General features: G+C 40.7%; 1 protein-coding gene and 1 long non-coding RNA gene across 2 annotated transcripts in view; one reads left to right on the top strand and one right to left on the bottom strand.

Annotated features, from left to right (window-relative positions):
- LOC102759883 (chromosome unknown open reading frame, human C14orf37) overlaps window positions 1-26,815 on the bottom strand; it is a 92,541-nt gene that overhangs the window by 7,744 nt on the left and 57,982 nt on the right. The window contains exon 5 of the mRNA XM_006767671.2: window positions 2,683-2,714. Coding sequence (XP_006767734.1) covers window positions 2,683-2,714 — 32 coding nt within the window. The remainder of the gene's footprint in view (window positions 1-2,682; window positions 2,715-26,815) is intronic.
- On the top strand, window positions 11,013-12,020 carry LOC107183730. Its single transcript, XR_001514547.1, has 2 exons — window positions 11,013-11,148; window positions 11,256-12,020. It is a non-coding gene; the product is annotated as an uncharacterized LOC107183730 (long non-coding RNA).

The following is a 26,815-nucleotide window of genomic DNA, read 5'->3' as shown; positions in this document are numbered from 1 at the left end:
GCGAGTCTTGGGGGGGAAAGGGGTGTGGGGGATGCGGGAAGAGACTGGACAAAAATCCTCCACCTATGGATGAGGACAGTGAGGGCGGAAGGTGGGGTGGGAACCGGGTGGAGGGGAGCTATGGGGGGAAAAAAGAGGAACAAATGTAATAATCTGAACAATAAAGATTTAATTTTTAAAAAAAATCATTCTTTCTAGAGCCCAGCTAACTAACAGGAAAACCAATATTGGGAACAATTAGATGAAGCTAAACTGAGAAGTTTAGTTCTGGGTTGGCTGAAGAGCCAGTTAAATATGTGGTTTAGTTTTCAGTTCTAAGATGTTCTGTGACTTTCTTCAAAGAGGCAATGGTTTTGTTCTTAAATAGCTTCTGAAGATAATGACTAATAAGACTTTTATAGGTGATAACTAGCTAGATGAAGAGAAGAAGGGAGGGAGGGAGGAAGAGCTACATATATATGTATGTGTATACATATGGATGTATATATCAAGTAAGTGCATAATATTTCTCGTGGAGGAGGAGATATATGGGAAAGATTAGAGTGAGTCCCTTCAAAATATGAAGATATAAGGCATTATATAAGTTAACCATGATGGGAGTCGCAACTATTTTTCTTCCGATTTTTTAAAATTAAGACATAGTTGAAACAATTACTATGGGGGGAAAAATGAATAGAGGGCTAAAATTTTTCAAAATAAGCCAGAAAACTGAAGTCCATACATAAAATTATTTCTCTTGGTGAAAAGGACCAGGGAAGGTGCCAGGCCTTTGAGACAAGATCAGAAGAAAGTGCTCACAAGAATAAAACATATGGTCTTTGTCTATAGCTGCACAGATTTTTAACTGGAGTGGCAAAGCTATATATACATACAGGTAAGAAATTTTGCAATATCCAACTTCAAAACAGGCTACATGCCAAAATTTGTTTTCTTAAGACTATTTTTGTCCATTCTTGTAACTCAGAATACTTTCTATAGAAACAATGACATATGGATTCCTAAATAAACTACCAGCGCCTGTTTACTTCTCATGGCATATTTTTCCCTGAAAAATAACAAGAAGCACTACCAATGTAAATACATGCAGCTCTAAACTTGTGAATTTTTCTTCCCACAAAATCTTGTTCATCTTACCTGATCGACCTCCCTTAGACAATTGGACCCTGTGTTACAAATGCCAAAATGGCCTCTACTAAACTCAAGAGGCTTAACATTTTTCAACATCCCTTCTAATATTTATAAACACAAATAGTCTCAATTCTCAAAAACTATATTTGCTAAATTTTACTGAGAGGCAGAAAAATAATAGTGAGAATTAACATAATTGATCATGATAATCACAATTAGTTTTATTCTTTAACATTGAGCTACAGCAAAATAAATATTAACCATTCAAATATGGAGAAAATTGACCCCAAGTAATAAAAAAGGTATGGAATGCCATCAACAGAAGTATATTCTAAGATAAGCAAATTAGAGGTAACTCAATATCTGGCAGTTGATAATATTTTCATTTAACTAAACCCCCAGTTAAATCTGAGCTGGGCTATGGTAATGGGATCTGACGCAGGCTACAGCAAGGAATTCAAGACGCCATCAGTATTTTCACGGGAAATTCCAATTTAAAATTACAAAGTAACCAAAAATGAAAACTTGGGCAGTGTTGAAAACCAAAAGAAAATGAAAAATATGAACCTGGAAGGAAGTTAATATTGTCAACCACTAAGTGGATGGCAGAATTAAAGCAAGAGAGGAAAATATTTTTCTGTATTGGCCATTCCAGCTCATTACCATTTAGTAAGTAGTGGCACTGTGATGGACTACATAAAATTGGGTTTAAAAAGAGTGGTCAGGTATCCAGGTGTCTTGGGGCCACCCCCCACTGTAGTTTTAAGGTGCCCATTCCATCTTAATCTTTTATTCTTAAATCAAATCTGCCCATGGGTCAGAAGAATCAGTGCCTTCCAAAAGCCAAGATATTTCCTTCCTCATAAAGGAAGATCAGGCTTACCATAAAAGAGCCTTGCATCGGGACCAGAAATGCCCAATAGCATGGGATTACAGTCCTGAAATTCCCTGGAAGGAACACCACCTTGATACGCTGACAATGGTATTGAGTTGAACATGCCTCTTGTATAACACTTGCTCCTTAGAGCACATTCATTCTTAAGGCAACATCTGGTACGCTCAATCATCAGATGTTGCCTTAAGAATGAATGCTGGCCCTAGCCAGCTTGGCTCAGTGGATAGAGCGTCAGCCCGCAGACTGAAGGTCTCAAGGTTTAATTCTGGTCAAGGGCACATACCTAGGTTGCAGGCTTGATCCTGGGCCCTGGTCAGTATGCATGCAAGAGGCAACCAATTGATGTCTCTCTCTATGTTTCTCCCCCTTCTTTCCACTTTACACCTTTCTTTACTATATTTTACGAAAAGGGTAGAAACATTAATACATATAACTTTCTGTTTAATTGCTATTAAAATTTTTAAAAACATTAATTTCCAGGGGGCACTGAGTAATATTTTTTCTGGAAAGGGGGTGGTAGGCCAAATAAATTTGGGAACCCCAGGCACAGGTTATCAGAATCAGGATAATGAATGAAAGCTCCATTACTTTGAAGTATTTGTATCTGCCAAAGCCATGTCCTCGAAGGTAAATCTGAAGGAAGAAAATGCTTCTCTTACCTTGTCTTTTAGTTTTTCCATCCAGCTTCTCACTAGGGAAAATAAGAGAATAAAATGTAAACAGCCATCATTTTACTTATATTTCATTGCGTTAATTCAATAACATTTAAATAGCATTAAGTTAATCTAATATGATACCTTATTGTATGAAATACAGTAAAAGAGTCAATAGTATTCACATAAGGACAGAATAGCCTGGTTCTCAACAGGAAGCACATTGTTAGATGAACAGAGAATACTTTGGTTTGCTAAATGTATTTTTTATTATTATAAAATGCCTTGGAGGGAGGTCTAAGGAAGGAGAGAGGAAATCACCTTTAAAATATCAAGTTCATTTCTTATCTGACATTTTCTCCTGAGCTGCATTCTTCATTGCTTTCCGTTTTTAAGTTCACTGGGAATGCTACACTTGAATCAATGTCAGAGCAGGGTAAGGTAGGAAGTGGCCAGGGGCAGGGCCCAGCACTGGCTCCAAAGCGAAGCACTGGCTTTCCCATTTGAAGAAAAACCTGACCAAAGGTGAGGGAACAGAAAGTACTTCTGAAATATATCTAGCTGCAAAGTGTGCCACTCCATCACAACTTAACCACTAAGAAAAAAATAAAAGCAATAATCAAGTAATATTTATAAAAGGCGACTGGAAGGGATTACATCCACCATGAAATGTTTTACAGACCACTCTTACAACCATCTGGAATTACATGTACCAAGAATAGAAGGAAGCATCAGTCAAAATGAAGACATGTTAGAATGACCAGGTAAAGAGTAGTTTAAAGTTAGTGGTGGGATTTTTCATCCTCACCTGACTTTTAAAGCTATAAAACTGAATGAAAATTCATTTTTAAAAAGCATCAAAAAGGAGAAAACAAGACAAATACATCCTCATTTTACATATTCACAAGCACTGGCGATTAACACCCAGACATCTTTGCAGGGAGCATTATTCTCTTCATCAGACCAGGTAACTTCCCTAATTTCTCCACCCGAGGCGTGTTCCACACAGCATCTGGGAGAATTCCCAGCAGCAAGGAGCCCCAGCAATAATCCACTCAGGAACACGCATTACTGGCGCTCCACTCACCCGTCTCACTGAAAACTTGGGCAGTGTTGAAAACCAACAGAAAATGAAAAATATGAACCTGGGAGGAAGTCAATATTGTCCCTCACTTCCTCCCAGTTTGCTTTTAGGGAAAAGTCAAACTAAGATACTCGTCTAATTCTGCCACCATAGGCAGGTGCTCCCTTTGCCAGGCCAATTTTATTTCTTTAAAAAAAGAATGTTAACTTTATTTATAAACATGTGGTTTGTGTTTATACACATGATAATAAACCAAAAGGAAAGAACTGTTTTCAAGAAATAAAACTTCATCTGAATTAGTTTAAATACTATATACAATGTACTTTATACAAAATGTGTTACATTAATTTTATTTATTTTGTACATTAAAACAAGCTCTTAGAATGAGCAGAAGGAGCAAGGAAGGTAGGCAAGCTGGCCAAGCTCAAGGCAGATGCCATCTCTATTTATCTAAGTTAATTTTAACTGAAGGACTAAGGGCTACCTGAATTTGTAAAATATACCCTTTCCATATAGCATTGTGTAAGATGTATTTCATAGGTGGTTCCACTTAGCTCACATTCAATTTTGAAAAGGTTATAAATACAGTTTCTTTAATAATCAAATTTTCAACCTCATTTATACCTTTAATAAGGTAGGAAACTTTATTTTTATCTTAATCGGTGAAAAGAGAAATGTATGTTCCACCTAAATAAATAATAAAATATCAGAGCATAGTCTTTTGCTCGAAGCATACATAACTAAATTTCGATTACAGTATCAATAAATAAATGGAGACCAGCTCTTATTCTTCCTTGTAATTTATAACCATAAGTGCCTCTTCTAGCCCAAGAAACCGACAAAGCTATTTTCCAATTTACATAATTACACTTAAGAATAATAAAACTTACCAAGTTTTAAATATTGTTTGCATGTTTTTTAAAGGAACTTGAGTTTTTCCAGCTTTGGATTAGTCGCTAATGATGCTAAATTTACCTGCTTTAAAATCACACAGAAACCCTATCTATAATCATTTGCTCTTCACATAATTACAGAACAGCAAGATCCCGATGAATAGAATGACCTACTTCTCTGCATAGGGCTAAGTAGCAGTAATCATGCATCTAAGAAGCAATTAATTCTGAAGGCTCTGCACTAGTATTCACAGAGAAGGGTGCGAGAAGCCGATACCCTAATCTCAAGTTTCAAGTAACATTAAGTAGATATTTCGTTAACTACAAGCTAAGAATGACACTAGATGCCTACTGGGAAGATGCAGTTGAGTACAGGACTTTCTCTTTGCATCTTCCCAGTAGGTATCTAGTTATGAACTTCAACCAAATGGCAATACAGGTGCATAAATGAAGAAGTGTGTGTTTCTTTCTCTTCCCCAAAAGAGAACCATGGTATCCACTATTGCTCACCGAGGGAAAAACAATTTGTCAATATTCCTCCTCTTTACCTGATGATGAGGGAAAAAATGAAAACAAAAGGTCACTGTGCTTTGCATAAGACATCCTTGAAAATTCTGTTGAGCACTGAAGTTTCTGGTCTCACTTTTACACTCCCCAGCATCAAATCCACACCCAGGGGACCTGAAATTCATCCCAACTCACCGTGACAGGTCTCTCTTCACATTTCCACTACCCAATTTTCAATTGATTGGTGAAAAAGAAAAAAGTTTAGTATTCAGGCTTTATTTTTAACAGAAAGTTTACTGTTTCCTGAAGTGCAATATTGTGAGGCTCCCAGTGCAAGGTCAAGTCTGTGAGTTGCTTGCCAGATCCACTGAATCTACATTTTGTCATCTCATGTGAGGCTTTAACAGCCATAAAAGCCCATCAGCCCTAGCTTCAGTCTTCCATTATCAATTTTATGTAAAGTTATAGACCACTTCAGCTTTAAGACAGGTCCTCACACACCCCTCTTTTTTATATAAATTTTGGGGCTTTCACCGATAAACATCATGGCTTGATTGTAGGATGCGGCAAAGAGAAGCCTGGCTACTGACCAGGTAAGTTTGAGATCTCGTGTTCACTGATGACCTTTATCTAAGCTTTCTGATATGATTCTACATAATCTACATGAAGCTCCCACTTCCCTAGTGTCATGGCTCGGCCAACTGATGAAATCAATTAGAAGTGGAGAGCTGAATGAGTGAGTCCTAGAGTGGTTTCCAAGGCAGTCTCGGGGTTTGCTTTCCAAAGTTCAAATTACCAGTTTATAATGTGTCACTCTTCATAATAAATAATGGGCAAACAGCTAGCTGCATGCACTCTCAAGAGAAACTAGGGCAAATCTTTGGTTAAGAGCTCCTGCGCATTGCAGTTAACACTTGAAGACAGAGCTTTTCTGCCATCTAAATGGATTACTTCAAAGGTAAGGTAGAGTGCAGGCAGCTCTGGTGGGGTGGAATATATATATTACACACACACACACACACACACACACACACACACACACAGGAATACCACTAAGCTTTAAAAAGGAATGAAGTAGTGATACTTGCTACAACATAGATGAACCTTGAAAGCACTATGCTAAGTGAAAGGACACGAGGTACTATGTGAACCCTCCTGGAAGCTGGGTAGATGCCACAGAGAACAGAAAGGATTCATATTCCAACCACACATACTCAACTCATTGTGCCTCAGGCCACATGTGACAGCCACCTGCTGCACTCCCTATTGGAGCAAACACCCAAGTCAGCCTGCCTGGCTGACTAGAAAACAGGAGTTTCTTCTTATTGAAACATACAAAATATAACATTTTGCACTTAGATTATTTCTCTGGAGTAATCATAAAATGTATAATGTCTACTGACAGGCAAGAAACAGAGGAACCAGGAGCAAAGTCTTACTTAGATTTCTTACTTGATATGTTTTTATTTAATTAGAAGAAGAATCCAATATATATTAGTATTTAATAGGTACCAAATATTATGTCAGGAAATATCTATGAAGGCTTATATATTTATAAATTAAAATTAAGACTGCAGTTATGTTTAAAAGAGAGGAGGAGAAATTGAATTGCATTTTTTTTCAGCAGACATAATTAAACCCCAAAGCTCTGAGCATCGATTAGACACTAGAAATAAAATGTGATTATCCCAGAGACTCATTTCCACGCAAACACTTTTATGAGTTATTTAACTGCGCATGGCCGTGAATTAGCCGTCAACCAAAATGGATTTGTTTTTACCTAGTAACAAACCTTGAACCCACTTATGAGTTACTTATGAAGAAGCAGCCAGAGAGCTTTCATTGAATTGCAAGATAACCATCTACATTATTAATAAGTTTATTTCCTTCTTAATGTAGAAGTCAAAGGCCATCAATGCTAGGTGACAAATGTACACCAAGAGAGCCTAAGCAAACAACATCCACTTTCCCCATGGCCCAGCATCACGGAGAAACAGTGTTCCAAGATGTGTGTGAGGTTTTCTGTTCACGCAGAGCACCTTCAATAGACTTCACAGAGAACTACAGCTACGGTGAACATCTGAACTCTAAGAGAGATGCTTCCAACATTTTAATGTAGTTTACGATAGACTAACAAAATGAAAGTCAAGACCCAGTCATTTACACAGAACCAAAAAGAAATCAAAGAATACTCTTCCCTGTCACTGTTTTCTCCCACCACATACTTCATAGGAAGCTGCCATCATGTTTCATCTTAGTGCCACAAGAGCCCCTGCTTAAAACTCCTTTAAAGCTTCCTATTGCCATGGGGGGCGGGGGGAGGGGCCTCTAAACTTCTTCACATGGCTTACAAGGTCTGTATGATTTCAGCTCTCACAAGCTCAGTGCACCTCTCTCCAGATCTTCACACTTACTCTAGCTTCTGTCTCCACCTCCTCTTCTCCCAACTCACTCCTCCTCACTCTCTAGGGTACTGTTCAGGGAGGTCTACTCTGACTCCTGGACTAGCGCCCTCTCCTGGAGCACCCAGAGCACCGTGTTGTTCTCATACTGTTAACATCACCTGCCACATGTAATACGATCATGATTGTCCTGATTTAATGAGTGTCTTGCCTATTAGCCGATTCAACTCTCTGAGGTAGAGAATATGTCTGTCTTGCTCACTGAGGCAGCTCCAGCAACTCAGAGCCTGGCCCAGGGTGGGGACACTCTCTGTTGAATTAATGACTCATCTTCCATTACAGCACATTCTTGCAAGGACTGGGGCCAAGCGTGCACATGTGGAGCCAGGTAAAGGACAACCAAGCTAATATATCTAATACGGTCCTACTGAATACTATCTGTAGGAAGGGTTCTTAACCATTTTGTGCAATGGACCCCCCTGTCAATAAAGACTATGGACTCCTTCTTGGAGTAATTTTTATTTAAAAAATCATAAAATAAAATTATAAAATGCGAGAGAAACCATTATATTTAAATTCCACTATCAACCCTGGCCAGTCTGGTTCAATGGGAGGCAACCAATTGATATGTCTCTCTCATATCCATGTTTCTCTCTCTCTCTCTCTCTCTCTCTCTCTCCTCTCTCTCTCTCTCTCTCTCTCTCTCTTTACACCCTCCTTCCTTCCCTTCCTTCCTTCTACTCTCTCTAGAAATGACTGGAAAAAATATCCTTGGGTGAGGATTAAATTCCATTATCAAATTATTTTTAGCCGAAACCGGTTTGGCTCAGTGGATGGAGCGTTGGCCTGCGGACTGAAGGGTCCCAGGTTCGATTCCGGTCAAGGGCATGTACCTGGGTTGCGGGCATATCCCCGGTGGGGGATGTGCAGGAGGCAGCTGATCGATGCTTCTCTCTCATCGATGTTTCTGACTCTCTATCTCTCTCCCTTCCTCTCTGTAAAAAATCAATAAAATATATTTAAAAAAATTATTTTTAAATTTGTGATACTATAGTAAAGAAGCCTTTTTACTCTCTCCTAAAATAAGAAGGTCTAGTGGCAGGTCTAATTACTACCCTAATCCCAAAGTAATGATGAGCATAAGTGACATTGAGATATCTGTGATAACTATAATGTGATCGAAAACTATCTGTAATATCTGTAATATTTGTTGTGAGAAAGATATACTGCTATTACTGCTGTGGATACTGGCTACACTTATTAGACAAAACACTAAAATTCAGGTAGACGTTAGTGAAAATAAGGATGTAATTTTGACCATCCAAGTGACCACCGGAGGGAGATGGCTGTGAAAGCTGCAGAATTGCACTGCTTAGCTCTCCTGCTGTGGAGGAGTATGGGTAGGGATAAGTTTGTTTTACATTGAGAAGAAAACTTATTATCCCTACACAGATGGCCATATGGGGTTAAGACCAAGGACTAACCTCCCCTTCACCGATTCCCAGATCCATAACCACATCTGTGCAGTGTCCATGTGTTCCCTGGCTGCTCTCAGACACTGACTACCTGAGCATGGTGGGGTGCCAGTGCAGCCCATCCCTGTGGGCCGGGGGCAGGGAAAGGGGGTCCCCTAGTGAGCAGTTTGGGCTCAAAAATTCACAGTCAGCCTGGCCAAATCATTCTCAGAACTGAGCTGTCATCTGGGTCTTTTCCTACCCAGTCTTTCTTCCTTCCCCCTCTCCTTTCACTGCAGCCAAACCTGCATTGCAGTCAAAGCTATCCCAACCTCCTCCTGCTCCCTTCCCTTGATCCTCCGGGTGTTTCTCCCATTAAATCTCCTGCACACATAATCCCATCTTGATTCTGCTTCTTAGAGAATCTGTACACAATTCCTTTTAATAAGGAAAAGAAAATTCTATTTAGCTGAGTTGATTCAAAGCTGGTATTCTGAAGATTATTGGGCACACTGTATTTACAACACCTTACCAATATCTACTTCCTGAGTTCAGAAGAGTTTTACAAAGAATTAAAAAAAAAAAAACAAAAAACAGCTTTCCCATTAACTCTTTGTCAGCTAAAGGAAGGGTCATATAGGGTTAAGACCAAGGGCTAGCCTCCCTACACAGATGACAATGGCTCATTAAGGAGTCTGGAACAGAAAGAAGAGGGCTAAGACCTGCAGCCAGCACAAAGACTTGGTTTAAACACTATAATTTGAAGGAGACTCAATGTCAACCCTTCAGGGCACCCTGCTTCTCCTTCTTGAGAATCCTGACTCAGTACTATGGGGTAGGACTCCTCATACGCAATAAAGAAGTCAATATACTGGATGGGCAGGGGTAACTTAGCATTGCAGAAAAGATGCTTAGAAAACAGGGTTAGGACAAGTACATTTTAATAGGGAAGAGGGACAGAGGCTGCTGAGAGCACACTCGCTCCACACGGGACTGCAGGAATAATAACAACCTAAAAGGTACTATTGGAACCAAAATAGGGAACAAGGACACACCAGAAAGGGGGACTGGGATTAGCACAGAAATATCAAGAAGAGAGAAATAAACACAAATATGAAGTTTCTAAGAGCTGATGGGGAGAAATGTGTTCTTAACATCCCAACTTGGAACTTGGAACATGTTTTTCCACCGAGACCTCTTCTGGTGCATTGGTTAGATTTTCTCGGCTCCTTAGAAAAAATTCTACTTCTGGTACATTGTGAGCTAAAGAGCTGTTATGGGCTGCCCCAGGGACCTTACCACAACATATAATATGGTTTTTAAGGGATAGTGTCCTTTGCATTTCAATCCATTTTGGGAAAAGAATTCACCCGGAAATACACAACATCCCATGCTTCTCTGCGTAGGAAGAAACATGGTGTTGTGGGCTGAATTGTGTCTCCCAAAAAGACATGATAATATCCTAACCTCCAGTACTTCAGAATGTGGCTTAATTAGAAGCAGGATGCTTGCTGGTGTAATTAGTTTAATTAAAAGGGGGTCATACTGGAGTAGGATGGGCCCTAATGCAATATAAGAAGAGAAGAGAGACACACAGAGATGAGATCGCCGTGTGAAACAGAGACACTTAGGGAGAATGCCATGTTATGACAGGGGCTGAGACTAAAGCGATGCATTTACAACGCAAGGAACACCAAGGCTTCCCCATAGTGCCAGAAGCTACTAGGAAAGAAGCATCACGCGACCCACAGGTTGAGAGCCGCTGCCTTCGAGTCTCAGGCAGGAACCAACCCTGTCAAAACCTTGATTTTGACTTCTAGACCCCAGAACCGTGAGAGTGTATATTTCTCTTGTTATAAGCCACCCAGTTTGTGGCACTTTGTTCAATGACAGCCCAAGGAAGCTAATATAATAAGCATAGGGCTCCCCACCACAACCCTCCCTGTCTAGACGTCCTGCCTTTGTTACAAATCTCACAGTCGTGTACCAGGTTTCATGGGGTTGGACTCCATGCCGAGAGGGACAACACTTTTGGGAACTGGATCCCTGGTAGCAAAAATCACCTTGCTGACGCTCTCTCTCTAAGGACCTGAGTCACCTCCTTGTTCCTCGGGAACAATCTGCACGCTGAGGTAACCTAGTTCAGTCCTGGCCCCAATATATTACACTTAAATTGTACTTTTATTCCAAGAACACTTATGAAAATTGCCTCATTAATTCTCATGGCTCTCCTGTACAGAAAGAAAGGGACAAGTACCATTATCGCAACTTTGAAGATGAAGACACTGAATTCTAAGATCCCAGGACGACGAAAAACATTGCGAAGTCATCGGCTCCAAAGAGGCCCTAACCTGTTGATTGGCAGAATCACCTGAGCAGCTCAGCAAACGCACAGGCCCACAGCCTCCGCTCGGCTCAGCAGCCCCAGGACACAGCCCGGGAACATGTATTTCTAACAAGTTCCCCAAGGAATATTTTGCTTAATAACCTGACTAACACAATTTGTGTTAGTTTGTTTGGGAATCACACAGTGATGTAGTCTTTCTCAGGTTTTAGAAAGATCATGACATTTGTCAACGATGGACCACATATAGGACAATGGTTCCAATGGGTTATAATGAAGCTGGAAAATTCCTATCACCTAGCAACGTCATAGCTGTCATTAATAGAGAGAAATGTTCATGGTGCTTTATCTGCTTACAAGTAAATCTACGGTTGAAAAAAAAGAAACAAACCAAGTAAACAACCATGGACATATTTCTGAAATATGACTGAAACCTTCTCAAGAAGAGCCTCAGGCAGGTCCTACAGGAGGTTTTCCAAATGAAGGCACTGTTATCATGGGAGACGACAGCTCCATGCATGTGACTATCCCTGAAGACCTCCCATGGGACAAGACATGCAGGCGGGAGACAGTGATACTGATATCCTGACCCTGTGAAAGCCTAGGCTAATGTGTGTGTTTGTGTCTTAGTTTTTAACAAAAATGTTAAAGGAAAAAAAATAAAAGTTTTTAAAATAGAACAAAAAAGCTTATAGACTAAGGATATAAAGAAAGAAAATAGTTTTAGCAATAGCTGTACAATGTGTTTGTGTTTTAAGCTGTGTTGTTATAAAAAAAGTTTAAAAGTTTAAAAAAAATTTAAGTTTATGAACTAAAAACATCACAGTAGCTAAGTTTAATTTATTATTGCATATTTTTAATAAATTTAGTGTAGCCTAAGCGTACAGTGTTTATAAAGTCTACAGTCATGTATGGTAGTATCCTAGGCCTTCACATTCACTCAACACTCACTCACTGACTCACTCAGAGCAGCTTCCAGTCCTGCAAACTCCATTTATACTAAGTGCCCTGTACAGATGTGTCATTTTTTACCTTTTATACTGTATTTTACTGTGCCTTTTTCTATGCTTAGATATGTTGGATACACAAATACTTGCCACTGTATTATTACTGCCCACAGTATTCAGTATAGTAACACGTTGTGCAGGTTGTAGCCTAGGAGCAATAGGCTATAGCATGTAGCCTAGGTGTGCAGTAGGCTATGCCATCTAGGTCTGTGTGAGTGCATGCTATGATCTCCGAATGAAGAAATCACCTAATGATGCATTTCTCAGATTAAATCCTCATCATAAGCAACACATGACTGTGTATGAACAGATCCCTTTTACAAGATTAAATTTCTATTAGTCTTCCGGTACTAATAAATTATTTTTATTATAATTTTACTTTAAAAATACAACCATAGAATAAAATAGAACCTGAGGCACAAAAACATGGAACAAACAGACTGACGAATCTCAGAGGAAAGGGAAGAGGTGGGGAGGGAAGAGACGAACCAAAGAACTTATATGCATACATGCATTACCCATGGACACAGACAATAGGGTGGTAAAGGCCTGGGGTAGGGTGGGATCCAGGTGGAAGGGAGCAATAGGAGGGGGTGGGATACTCTCAACAATAAAGATTTTTTACAAATACAACCCTAAACCTAGATTTTTTTTAAATTACCTAATTATGATAGCTCTTTTATTTGACCATAAAACCAGAACAAATTTTAAAATTAAACAGAATCTCAATAAAATCTAAATTGACACCAGCAGGTTCTATAGGACGGCTACTGGACTTTAGATGATCTTTCACTGCTGCAAGACCAAGTGGCAGGCTCAGGCCACATGTGCTCCCGGAAACTCCATTCCCACAGCTCTTTCCTCCAACAACCACAGACAGGTCTGCCTTCCCACAGCCTGTCTCAATGTCATGGCCTTTGGTGCAGAAGAACATGATCATCGAACACAACACAAACACAGGCTTTCCAATCGCATGGCGTGCTCAGCTATGGGAGTCATCCAAATTATCTAAACTATGCTTATCCTAATGTGTTCACATTTTCATCCAAATATGTGCACAAGATTTAAAGTTTCTCATAATAAATTTGTGGAACTCCCTTTGATAAACCTTGATCTAAACCATCTGCCTTCTTTTGGGTAGTGTCAGAATTCAGTAAATGTGGTTTTCAATTTCTTAGTAGGCTTAACACTATACTGTGCTTACTGTATAGCAAATAAACTGTTTTAAGCCCATTATATAGTGTACAAGATGATGTTTACCTTTTAGCAACCATGAAAGGCAGGTTCAACCATTAGCTCCATTGTGCAGATGAGAGAACTGAGCAAGAGAGGGTAAGTACTTTGCCCAAGATCACACAGCTCCGAAGTGGCAGACCTGGGAATTGAGCCCAGGGAGTCTAGCTCCAGAACCAGTGTTCTTCACCACTAAATACAAACACTTGTCAAGTGATGGATTCACATCCCAAGATTAATGGTAGAATCTGGCTTCTCTCTGCTCCCAAAAAGCAGGACTCTGAGGCAATGGATCCAGGCCAGCATGAGTTGTAGTAATTAGAAGCTTGGGGAGGGGTGGGAGGTTGTGCAGCATAGCGCTAGGGAAAAAAAGGGCCTTAGGGACTCACCAAGTCAAAAAGCCAGGCAAACCACCCAAATAGGCACCCAACCGGAAAAGCTGGGTAAAGTGGAAAAATTCAGGTAGGTATCAATAGGACAGAAACCAAGGAAACCAGATGAGTGAGCAGGTCTGGAGGCAGTGAAACAGAGCTTAGAAATATTCTCTAAGCAGAAAAGAAAAATGCCTGCAGCCTTGAGAGTGACAGGGAGGAAGCTGTTAAAGTTGCCAACTTAGCTCCAATAGAATTCTGCAAAAAGGAATCCCAGTCCTCACAAGATAGATAAAGGTGACACTAGAATCTCTGGGGAGTGAAAATCATAAAAGCTGCCCTGGCTGGGTGGCTCAGTTGGTTGGAGCATCGTCCTCTACACCAAAAGGCTGCAGATTCGATTCCTAGTCAGGGCACATACCTAGGTCATGTGTTTGATTCCCTGTCAGGCACGTACTGGAGTCAACCAATTGATGTTTCTCTCTCCTTTCCTCTCTCTCTAAAATCAATAAAAACATATACTAGGGTGAGGACATTTTTTTAATCATACAAGCTCATTACAGGAAGAACCCAAGGCTCCATCCTCAGAGACAACTGTATATTTTGTCTTGCCATCTGAGCCTTGCTAACTAATACTTACTTCTCTCCTTCCAAAGATAGAAAGACAGCAAGCTACATGTCATGGGCTCAATCAAAGATGAAGCATGAAGACTCAATGGCTGTCCTACTCCAATGAATAGTCTGCTTTTTGAAAACCTTATCTGGATATAATTCATAGGAAGTTACCTAAAAGGAAAACTGGGTTTGTGTGGTGAGGATAACATATACCTGCAATACTGACCAACATGGCTTTCCTCTCCCCTTCAAATTAGCCGACGTTCGCCTTGGCAGTCAGCACTTCATGCCTGTCTGCTTCTGGAGAAATCTTGCCGCTTTTTCTAACAGAAGGACAATTTTTTTAAAGGAACAGCAACAACAAAATCACAAGAAAAATATGGGAAATGAGAAAGACTGAAAAAAATGTGAGAGTGAAAGCAAGAGGAGTAACATGAGACTTATGATGTCTGAAAGCTAGAGAAGGGGTGAGGGGGGAGAGGAAGAGAATCTTTTTAAGTGACTGGCATTAAGTAAGAAGAGAGAATGTAATTGGGCTTTGTGCCCATAGTTAAACCTTTTACTTCAGAGATAAGAAAATCAACCCACCGGACTTTTGATCCACATGGCGCTAAGCCTCACCGATGAGAGAAGAAAAAGACGTAAGCAAAATCAAAGGAAAACTGTGCCATAGAGAATAGATGATCTTTCACTGCTGCGAGATACACTTATTTCTGAACTATAAAAAAAAGTTGTCATTAACGTAGATACATTTCTCTTTTTTTTCAGGGGGTGTCTTTCCCAGTCTATGTCAGCACTAAATTTTATGTGTGATGGTTTGGCACCAAAGGAAGCATCTATTTTATGTTATAAAGTAAAAGCAAAGATGTAGATTCAGAAGAGCCGAATGTTTTGAATCTGATGAGCCTACATAGGTTCTCTGTGCTGGCTCAGTTCAACAACTCATTAAGCTTCTTCTATGACATGGCACTTGCTGGAGGTTCAGTACAGAGATGATCAAGACGCAGTCCCTGCCTTCAAGGAGCTTAGGTCTCACAGGAAAAACCCCGCAAGAATTAATATCAGGCACATGGTTAAGTCCCCATGATGGCAAAGATGTCGGTCACAAATAATGAATATAGGCATTAATGAAGGATGTTTTTACTTCTATGGAAACTCAGGGAGAAACTCGCTTCCCTTTGAGGATTTTCTAAGTTAATGATAGTGACACGAGGGTGCCATGCCCTAAGCTCATCCTTCCCAACAACACAGGCACATCCACGGCGGCTCAGAAAAAGAGCAACCCTGGTTTTCTTTAAGTCTCAACCATTGAATTCTGATCCTGAATCCCTCGTTGGTTCCCCTTATGATTCCCTGTTCCTATGGCTTAAAGAGTGAATGATTCTACCCAGAATCATCTCTGGTAAAGGATTTGTGTCCACCAGGTTCTCATATAGAGACAGACCTGACTTTACATTCGTCCGTCTGCAGTGCCAGCTCAGGTCCCACAGCATGGGACCGTAGCCTTCTAACCGTAGCCTTCCAGTGGAGCACTTTTCAGATGGCTTCACCTCTGTGGTTTGATTTTCTAATGGCCGTTAGTACAACACTGTCTCACCCTGCAGATGCAGTGATGTGGAAAGGGGAGCGGATGAACAGACCCTACTCCAAGTCTGCAGAGGCTGCAGTAAAGCTCTTGGCTGCTCTACTTGCATCCAGTTCAGTCCAAGCAAGTCCAATGGGGACCATACTGCTTTGCTCATTATTATACCAGCTAACGTTTACTGTACGCTTACTGGGCACCAGTGCTCTGCTGAGTATTTGGCAAACATCTCAGCAAGTTCTCAAAACTACTCTACTGCCGTCACATTTTACAAAGAAGGAAGCTGGGGAAGTGCAGGGCTCAAGGGGCCATTCTACAAATGCTTGATTGAAACTGTCTCTTACCTTCAGAGCTTTTTTTGTCAAAGAATTTTCAGAACTGTTGTTGGTTTGCCTCTCTGCTGCCTTCCCTCAGTCAACCAGTCTCTCTATCTTGAAACAGTCCTTTCCTTTCTCTTCTGTGACATCATGCTTCTCATCTCTCCTCCTCAGGCTTCTTTGGGAGGTCTTACCTACTACTGTATCTCCCCTTTGAATTATTAAAGTTTCCCAGAGTCCTCTTCCAGGCCTTCTCCCTCTAAACTCACTCTGTAGGCATTCTCACCTACTCCCATGGCATCAGTACCATTCAATGCTGATGACTGCAAAGTGTATAGCTCCAACTCAGCCTCTTCTCTAAGACATAGCTCTCTTGCAAGTGTCTCTCATGTACCTGAAACATAAGTCATGATCTCTCCTCCTCCCCACTCCTGCAATTCCCCTAACTCATATCCTACCCTGGTCTTACCCATCTCAGTAATGACACCACTACCCACTCAACTGCATCAGCCAGAATCCTATGAGTCACCTTTAACTCTTACTTTCCCTTCCTCCCAAGATCATAATAGAGGCCATATATGACAAACCCACAGCTAACATCAAACTCAACGTGCAAAAATTAAAAGCACTTCCCTTAAGATCAGTAACAAGACAGGGATATCCACTTTTGCCACTCTTATTCAGCATAGAACTAGAAGTCCTGGCCACCGCAATCAGACAAGAAGAAGAAATAAAAGGCATCCAAATTGGAAAGGAAGAAGTAAAACTGTCATTATTTGCAGATGACATATAGAGAACTCTAAAGATCCCACCAAATAACTACTAGAACTGATAAAAGAATTTAGTAAAGTAGCAGAATGCAAAATAAACATCAGAAACCAGTTGCATTTTTATAAATCAATAATGAACTATCAGAAAGGGAAACTAAGGAAACAATCCCATTTATAATTGCATCAAAAAAAAATACTTAGGAATAAATTTAACCAAGGATTGAAAAGAGCTGTACTCGAAAAACTATAAGACACTAAAGAAAAAAATTGAAGAAGATACAAATAAGTGGAAGCATATTCTGTGTTCATTGATAGGAAGAATTAACATCATTAAAAGGTCCATATTCCCAAAGCCATTTATAGATTCAACATAATTCCTATCAAGATATCAATGGTGTATTTCACAGAAATAGAACAAATATTCCAAATATTGATATGGAAACACAAAAGACCCCAAATAGACACAGAAGTCTTGAGAAAGAAGAACAAAGTTGGAGGAATCATGCTACCTGATATCAAATTATATTACAAGGCCATCATAATCAAAACAGCATGGTACTGGCAAAAAAACAACAACAAAAAACCAGACATATAGATCATTTGAACAGAATAGAGAGGCCAGAAATAAATGCCTTTATGGTCAATTAATATTTGAAAAAGGAGGTAAAAACATACAGTGGGGTAAAGATAGTCTATTCAATAAATGGTATTGGGAAAATTGGACAGTTACATGCAAAAAAAGGAAACTAGACAACCTTTTACACCATACACAAGAATAAATTCAAAATAGATTAAAGACTTAAATGTAAGACCATGAAACCATAAAAATCCTAGAAGAAAGCATAGGCAGCAAAATCTCGGACATTTATCATAGCAATCTTTTTTCTGATATACCTCCTTGGGAAAAGCAAACAAAAGAAAAATAAACAAATGGGACCAATCACGCTAAAAAGTTTTACACAGCAAAGGAAACCATCAACAAAATGAAAAGACAACCCACTGAGTGGGAGAATATGTTTGCCAATGAGACGTATAAGGGGTTAATATCCAAAATTTATAAAGAATGTATACAACTCAAGACCAAAAAAACACACAATCCAATTTAAAAATGGGCAAAGGCCCAGCTGGTGTGGCTCAGTGGTTGAGCATAGACCTATGAAGTAGTAGGTCATGGTTCGATTCCCTGTCAGGGCATATGCCCGGGGTTTCGGGCTCTGTGCCCAGAGTGGGGTGTGCAGGAGGCAACCGATCAATTATTCTCTCTCATCATTGATGTTTCTATCTCTCTCTCCTTCTCCCTTCCTCTCTGAAATCAATAAAAAATATTTGTATATTCAGGGCAAAGGACCTGAATAGAGATTTCTCCAAAGAGGACATGCAGATGGTCAATAGACATATGAAAAAATGCTCAATGTCACTATTCATCAGAAAAATGCAAACTAAAAACATGATGAGATATCACCTCACACCTGTCAGAATGGCCATCATTAACAAATCAACAAACAAGTGCTGCCAAGGCTGTGGAGAAAAGGGAACATTCATGCACTCTTGTGGGGAATGCAGACTGGTGCAGCCACTGTGAAAAACAGTATGAAGGGTCCTCAAAGTATTAAAAATGGAATTGCTTTATAACCCAATGATTCCACTTCTGATAACATACCCGAAGAAACACGGAACACCAATTCAGAAGAATATATGCACCCTATGTTCATTGCAGTGTTATTTATCATAGGCAAGGTTTGGAAGTAACCCAAGCGCCTATCAGCAGATGAGTGCATAGCAAAGCTGTGGTACATTTACACAATGGACTACTACTTAGCCATAAAAAAGAAGGAAATCTTACCCTTTGCAACAGCATGAGTGGACCTGGATAGTATTGTGCTAAGTGAAATAAGCCAGTGAGAGAAAGACAAATACCACACGATTTCACTTATATGTGGAATCTAATAAACAAAACAAACCAACACACAAAATAGAAACAGACTCGGCTAGAGAACAGACTGACAGCAGAGGGTTTGTGGAACTGGGTGAAAAAGGTGAAGGTATTAAGAAAAAAACTCATAAAGACAACAGTATCGTGATTATCAGAGGGAAAAGGGGTAGAAGAGGTAGGAGAGGGTGATGGGAGGGGATTTGACTTTGAATGGTGAACACACAATACAATATATGGTGATATATTATAGAATTGTACACTTGAAACCTATATAAATTTATTAGTCAACGTCACTCCAATAAATTCAGTAAAAAAAAATTTTAAAAATGAAAACACTATTAGAAAAACAAAGCATGGTCCCTGAATCAGCAGCATCAGGGCATCACCTGGGAGTATGTCAAAAATGCACAATCTCAGGCATCACCACACCTACTGAATCAGAATCTGCGCTTTACTCAGATCCGTCCTCAGAGACAATTGTATCTTTTGTCTTGTAGTCTGAACCTTGCTAACTAACACTTCTCACATTCTACATCATTGTCATGGGCTCAATCAAAGATGAAGCATGAAGATTAAATGGCTGTGCTACTCCAATAGTCTGCTTTTTGAAAATCTTATCTGGATATAATTCATAGTAATGAGATATGTCAGGAGGATGAGTCAAACGCTCGGTCAAGTTTAGAGAAGCACTGCTTTACATTTCTGGGCCCCAGTCACTGCCCACCAGTAACAAATCTGATGGAAGTCTACTTCGAAACAGGGACTCCGATTTTTATAGAACAAACGCTTAATACACTGTTTTAAAAGTGAATTTCCGAGAGATTTGTTTTAGAATTTGAGTGTACAAAATGTGATTCAAAAGCTTCAATGACATGGCCCTGCATTTTAATGATCTGTAATACTCAGACCCTTGCCTGAAACGCTAAAGGATTTAAAAATATAGCTCTAGTCAAACAAGTGAGAATAATTTCTTTTAAAGCTTAATGTGTATTAAGTTGACCTCGAAAAAGCCACTAGAGGAGATGAAAACTTTTATCCAGAAGTTCAACTTGAGGATGAAAAACTTTTAGAGGGAATGTCACCAAAGGAAACAAAAATGGAATTCCTCCCAACTGGAGCTGCTGAGTCACAGAATCATAAAATGTGAACATAGAAAAGACCTCAGAGCAGTGGTTCTCAACCTTTCTAATGCCGCGACCCTTTAATACAGTTCCTCATGTTGTGGTGACCCCCAACCATAAAATTATTTTCGTTTCTACTTCATAACTGTAATTTTGCTACTGTTATGAATCGTAATGTAAATATCTGATATGCAGGATGTATTTTCATTGTTACAAATTGAACATAATTAAAGCATAGTGATTAATCACAAAAACAATATGTAATTATATATGTGTTTTCCGATGGTCTTAGGCGACCCCCAAAGGGGTCGCGACCCACAGGTTGAGAACCGCTGCCTTAGAGGCTGCTCTCTCAGCTCTGCTTCACTCCCAAGAACACTATTCTGCAGTATTTCGGTTCTATAGTTTCTTTTTCCAATGAGCTTCAAATGATTCCCATTTATCAACTAACAAATCAGCTAACCCGTAAACATTTTTTTTTCCTCTTCTGACACCTGCAGAGTGCGGTCGGGGCAGAAAGTTACACTTGCTCCTTAAGAAACCTCATAGTCTCATGAAATGGAATAAAAGCGCGTAGCAAAGCTGTATGAGCTGTGTGCCCAGGAGATGCACAGAAGCTGCTTTAGGAGAAGAGAGGGGACCCTTGAGATAAGGTGGTCGGGGGGGGGTAGCTTCCCGTGGCTAGAAGGACTCTTGGAGCTCATCATATCAAGGGCACTGGGGAGCGAGGGGTCAGGCACTTTGGCCAAGGTCATACTGCAAGTCTCTTGATGAACTAGAGTGAGAAACCAGGCTCCTAACTAACTCCTTCTACCATGCCACTCACCCTCCTCAGTGTTGGCTTCCTGAAATTGGGCTCTAAGACAATGTCTGCTAGTTGTCACCAACATCCATTCTCCAGTCTACAGCAACAGAACCATTTCTGGGCACGTGTTGCCCAGCTGCCCTAGTTTTTCATTCTTTTGGAGTTAAAGGGGTGGCCCTGTGACTAAGCTGTTGCCAATGAAAAGTAGAGGAAGTGACATATATGATTTTGAGGCCCAAATGTGCCTCCTTCACCCTTTCCGTCCCTTTCCCGCCAACAGCAACCCCAACATCAACAATACCCTAGTGGGTGTCAGAGCAGCAACTTTAGAAGGAGCCCTCATCCCTGAATCATCCATGGAGCAGAGCCACCTATCAACCTGGACTGCTTGCCTCCGGCTTTTATGTGAGAAAGAAATAAACTTCCCTCTTCAGTGAGCCACTGAATTTATTTTGAAGTCCCTTTGTTATAACAGCCCAGCCTTACCCTAACCAATAGAGCTTATAACCAATATCATATAACCAAAGTGAGGTAAAACGAAATTGTATAAGAGCTGTAGTTAAGAAGTCTTGTGCTTTCCTACTTTAATGAGAAGTAGCATTTTGCATTAACTCCTTGTTCCAGCTCAATGCTTGTATACATGGATGGAGATAAAAATTGACATTTTAATGGTAACCAGACAGACACGTTATTCGGCACTGCTCAGGTGCCAGATGATTTGTTAAACAACTTACATACACATTAGATTAATTAATCCTCACAACAACCCCATGAGCTTGGTACTGTTATTTACACATGAGAAAAAAGAGGCTTAGAGCCATGAACTAATTAAGTCTATAGCTAGTATTGAGTGGAATTCAAACTTAAGTATGACTAACTCTAAAGCCAGTGCACTTTTCTGAAATCTCTATCGTGTGTGTGTGTGTGTGTGTGTGTATTTTGACAGACAGGGATCAAGTGAATGAAATCAGTGTGGCGGCTAGACGTGGTGACCAGAAACAGTGAACTGAGAGACCTGGGATTTTCGCACAATGTAACTCTGTCCAAGCTATTTATCTTCTCAGGGCCTAAGTGTCCTCTGTGGTAAAATGTTACCTGAACCAGATGATCTTTGAAGAAACAGCTCTAAACTCTCATCAGAAAGGATATAAGCACCCCTATGTTCACAGCAGTGCAATTTACAATAGCTAAGATTTGGAAACAGCCTAAGTGCCCATCAGCAGATGAGGGGGGAGGGGTTGGGTGAGATATCAATCAATGAACTCATATACGTATATGCATAACCCATGGACACAGACAATAGGGTGGTGAAGGCCTGGGGGCAGGAGGTGGCAGGGGAGCAGGCTGGGGGAGAGGTCAATGGGGAGAAAGGGGACATATGTAATACTTTCAACAATAAAGATTTTTTAAAAAGAAGAAACAGCTCTAACAGTCTTCAGCAAACATGCAAAGGCCCAGCTGTCACTCACACACTACCATCGATTCAACCACTTTTAAATCTCAAATCCAAACCAAGCAGAGGACCTTGCAAGAGAAATAAGGGTTGTGTTGCTCTGAAGGAACAGCCTAGTAAGAACATTTGAACAAACTATGTAAAACAACCAACACCCACAAACTCAAATGCATGGAGTTTCAGAGTGTCATAGATTATGACTCTTCTTTCTGTTCAAATCTGGTTCTCTACTTTTCTTTAGCAAAGGAAGACAGTACTAATAACTGTCCCAGAATGAAAAGATAGAAAAGTTTGTTCTTTCCCATCACTGTTTTTCATTGCAGCCTTGCTTATAGAGCAATAAAATTAAAGAAGTAAGCATAGGAACACTGTATAGAAGGGCCCATAGAAGGGCAAGAGAAGAATTATGAAGAGTCTTAGAAATAAGCCCTAAGGGCTTATGAAAGAGGGGACTGATTCCCATAGCAAGAATCTGTAAATGCTGTGTAATGTGGTAGAGAGAGGTAGAAAGAGAGGACAGTTTAAAGTGAGGCACATAACCCGTCCTAGAGACACAAAGAGAAAGGTCTGTGGGGCATAAATGAGCATCAGAAAAGAGCTGCATTAGCACAGATTAAGGACAAGATTCTTCATGAACAGAGAGGCTGCATAAAATATTTAAATAGCCTTTCTGGTGTTTCCTGTTTCGCATGGTACATGTAATCCAGAAGGTCATATTCTCAATGAACCTGCTGAATGTGAGATGCTAAGTCACTTTGCCAAACACTTTGTCCAAATCTAGACAGAGAGATCACTATAGAAAGAGGAGCAAGATTTCAGGAGATTCCTGGCAAGGATGCTAAAGCTCATCACAGAGTCAGCAATAATTTTAAGGTCAATATTTATTACCAGCCTTTTACATGACGTCTGCATACCCAAGATCTAGGGAATGTAGATCAAAACATCTCTTTTAGCTGCTGCTTACGGATAAGGTTGCAAATGGACTCTTGGAAATGACTCAATTCATGTTTAGAACACTAATCATCTCAAAAGTACCCTGCAAACCCCCATTCACACCACATCACTCATCAAAAATATACCACAGAAAACCCTCTGAAGCAATAACTCTCTCCATGTATGGCATTTATGGGGAATTAATGGCCAGCTGGAGTCTATGGACTATGACGACAGCCAACAGTTATTAATGCGTAGGGGAAAATTTATATTCTGATTCATTTTTCCAAAGATAGCATCCTTTGGTGTGTGCAGAATATAAAACCCTGGATTCTGCATAATAGGTGAGTTCCCTGGTATTTTCATACAGTCTGGTGGGCTCCCTTGTGACCGCAGCTCCAGATTTCAAACAATGGAAAAGCTAAGTAATGAGATGTGTCAGCAGGATGTTTACAGTTTTAAGCCATGTTGTCAACACACAGAAAACTAAGTGAGAATTCAGACAAACTAAAACATAAAAGTGTCCCAGATTCTGCAAAAAGGAAAAATGTTTTCAATGTCTTCATATTATAGACCCTTTTAATCCATATTGGGTTCACTTTTAAATCTTATTTTATTCAATCACAATTGCATCGGCAACGTTTCCCGGGCTGTATTTTATTCACTCTTCCACCTGTCTGCCTACACGGAACAGCCTGAGTCATTCATCTCCAGGGTCTCCTAAGCAGGGGAGTAAAAGCGGCGTTAATGGGTCAGCTTTACTGCTATTTCTTATAACTCCTTGTTACTAACAGGGAATAGCTTGTTCTTGGCATTGTACTCCCACTGCACTCATTTGCCTCGATATTCTAACTCCATGAACTTGTGGAAGGCAATGTGGTCCTAATTCTAACAGATAAATTGACTACCATCAGCAAAGACTGGTAATGGTCTGGTAGGGATATAAAGATTTTGAAAATATCTTTACCCCTTAATAACGGATGGCCCTCCAAACCCATGGTGTGATCTCTAGAAACCACAGCATTTGAGAGTCTTAGATTTAGATATTGCAAACAAGGAATAACTGGAAACGCTGACATTGATTTTGTAGATTATCCCAACAGAACTGCGCAGTGCATCTGTGGCAAGAGCTGTAAAACTAAAGCAACCACAAAGAGCATTTCTGAGTCAGAATATCACTTCTCTGGCTGCAAGAGGACACTGCTGTTGGCAGCCATCAAGACCAGGGGAAAAGGTATCTCCAGGGTGTTTGGGCTGGCGTGAAGCTTTTCACAGAATATGGATAGTAAATGCACAAAAGGAAGATGTTTTCAGAGTGTCCAGATTCCCAAACTTCCTCTGTGAGTATCTGTCCAATTTATTTCCCATGTCTCTCCCTCTCTCGGTCTTCCCGCTGGGACCACTGAAGCAGCCTAGGCCTACCCTGGTTCCCAAGGTAATGGCGACAGAGCCAGCCTTTACCCCTACTTCAGCCCTTTACTCCCATATGGTGAGGCTTACAGTTAATTCACATTCCAGATCTCATGTTGTGCTCCAAGCCCATAAGGTTCCGGAACGTCTAGCCTGGCCTACAATGGACTTGAGAAGAGTGTGGCCGTCCCTACAGCCCTTACTCCCTCGCCCTGTGCAGGCTCAGACCAAAGCATCCAGATTCTCATTCTGATCAAATGCCCATCAAGGACCAGAGACCTTCCCTAAGCCCCAGCTCACTGAAATCCTGCCTGGTTTGTGCCAGTCCTTCCTCCAAGGCTTAATCCTGCCACCCCACCCACCAAATCCAATTCTTGTACCTCTAATCCTCTTCCTACTGGGGACAACCATCTCTGCAGAACATCTCATGTGAACCATTCCTGGATTTTCCTCTGCCTTGCTCAGCCGCCTCACCCCACCCTCACCCCCATGGGTTAGAATCGATCATTGCTGAAATCAGGACTGAAACTTGATTTCTATCAGGCATCATGCCTGGTCCCCCTACTGGCCCGTCCAAAGCCAGAGTCCGTTTTCTTCAAAGAGAGGATGTTTCTAAAAATAATAGGAGGAATCAAAGTCATGAGACCTGGCAACCTTGAATGTAGAGACTAGTAAGGTCAAATATCAAATATAACTGAAGTGTCCATCTGGTAGGACTTTTCCCAGCTCCATAAGCATACTAGTATTCCACAGATCTCTCTCCACACCAAAAAACCCAAGGCTACTGCATCACATGCTATTTCAAGTACATGACTTCCCTGAGAGCTAACCCTAACCCTACATGGAAGCTTTTGACTAGGGGGTCAGAGGTGGCATTGAAAGTCAGCATCCACTTATATTGGACCCTATGTTTACATCATCTCATTCACTCATTACAAAAGCCCAGTGAGGTCAAATTATCCCCCATTTTATCCAAAAAACCCTGAATTCATCCAAAATCACTCACTTAAGTACAAACTGAGAATTGAGCCCAGATCTGTTAGATTCCACCCCTTGAGCTCTGTCCACCAGCTACAATGTTTTCCTAGGAGAGGCTTCCTCACAGAGCAGCCAGAGGCAGGGAGGATAACCAGAAGGGAAGGGAGCCCAGGAATGCTGGAGGAGGAAGTGGCCAGCAGAGCCCAATGCCACAGGAAGGCCACATAGGAACAGAAAAGGGACAACATGTGTGGGAAATGATATTAATGGGAATAAGTGGACATTAAGTATTAGCTCTGTGTCAAGAACTATGCTAAATGCCTAGCTGTATCAATTCTTTTAAGCCTTACAATAGTCCCCAAGGGTAGGCTTGCTTAATTAATAAACACAAACTAAGACACAAAAAGGTTAAATAATTTGCCTACATTTATACAGCTAGCAGGGAGTGGAGTCTGGACTTAAACCTAAGTGAGCGGCCCCAGGGTCTGCAGGCTTAGCCTCTGGGAGGCCCCTGAAGGCCTCCGCAAGAATAGTGTTAGTGGGGTGGTGTGATCCAGCCAGCTTGCAGGTGGGCTGTGAAGGGAAGTGGGAAAGAAAGCAGGGACTCAAAGGGGGATGTGTTGGTTTCCTGGGGCTGCCGAAGAGAGGGCCACAAACGGGGTGGCTTAACCAACAGGAATTTATTCTCTCAGTTCTGGAGGTTACACATCCAAAATCACGGTGTTGACAGAGCTGTGCTCCCTCTAGAGACTCTAAAAGGGATCTTTCCTTGCCTCTACCAGTTTCTGGTAACCCCAGATATTCCCTGGTTTATGGCAGCATCACTCCAACCTCTGTCTCAGTCTTCGAAGGGCTCCTTACCTCTGTGTCTGTGTCTCTGTGCCTCCATGTGGCATTCTCCTTGTGTGTCTGTGTCTGAGTCCAAAT

This window comes from Myotis davidii, unplaced genomic scaffold (genome assembly GCF_000327345.1).
Source record: "Myotis davidii unplaced genomic scaffold, ASM32734v1 scaffold281, whole genome shotgun sequence".
In the NCBI taxonomy this organism is placed as follows: Eukaryota; Metazoa; Chordata; class Mammalia; order Chiroptera; family Vespertilionidae; genus Myotis; species Myotis davidii.
Note: the sequence above shows the minus strand (reverse complement) of the source record. Positions and strands in the feature narration are given on the sequence as shown.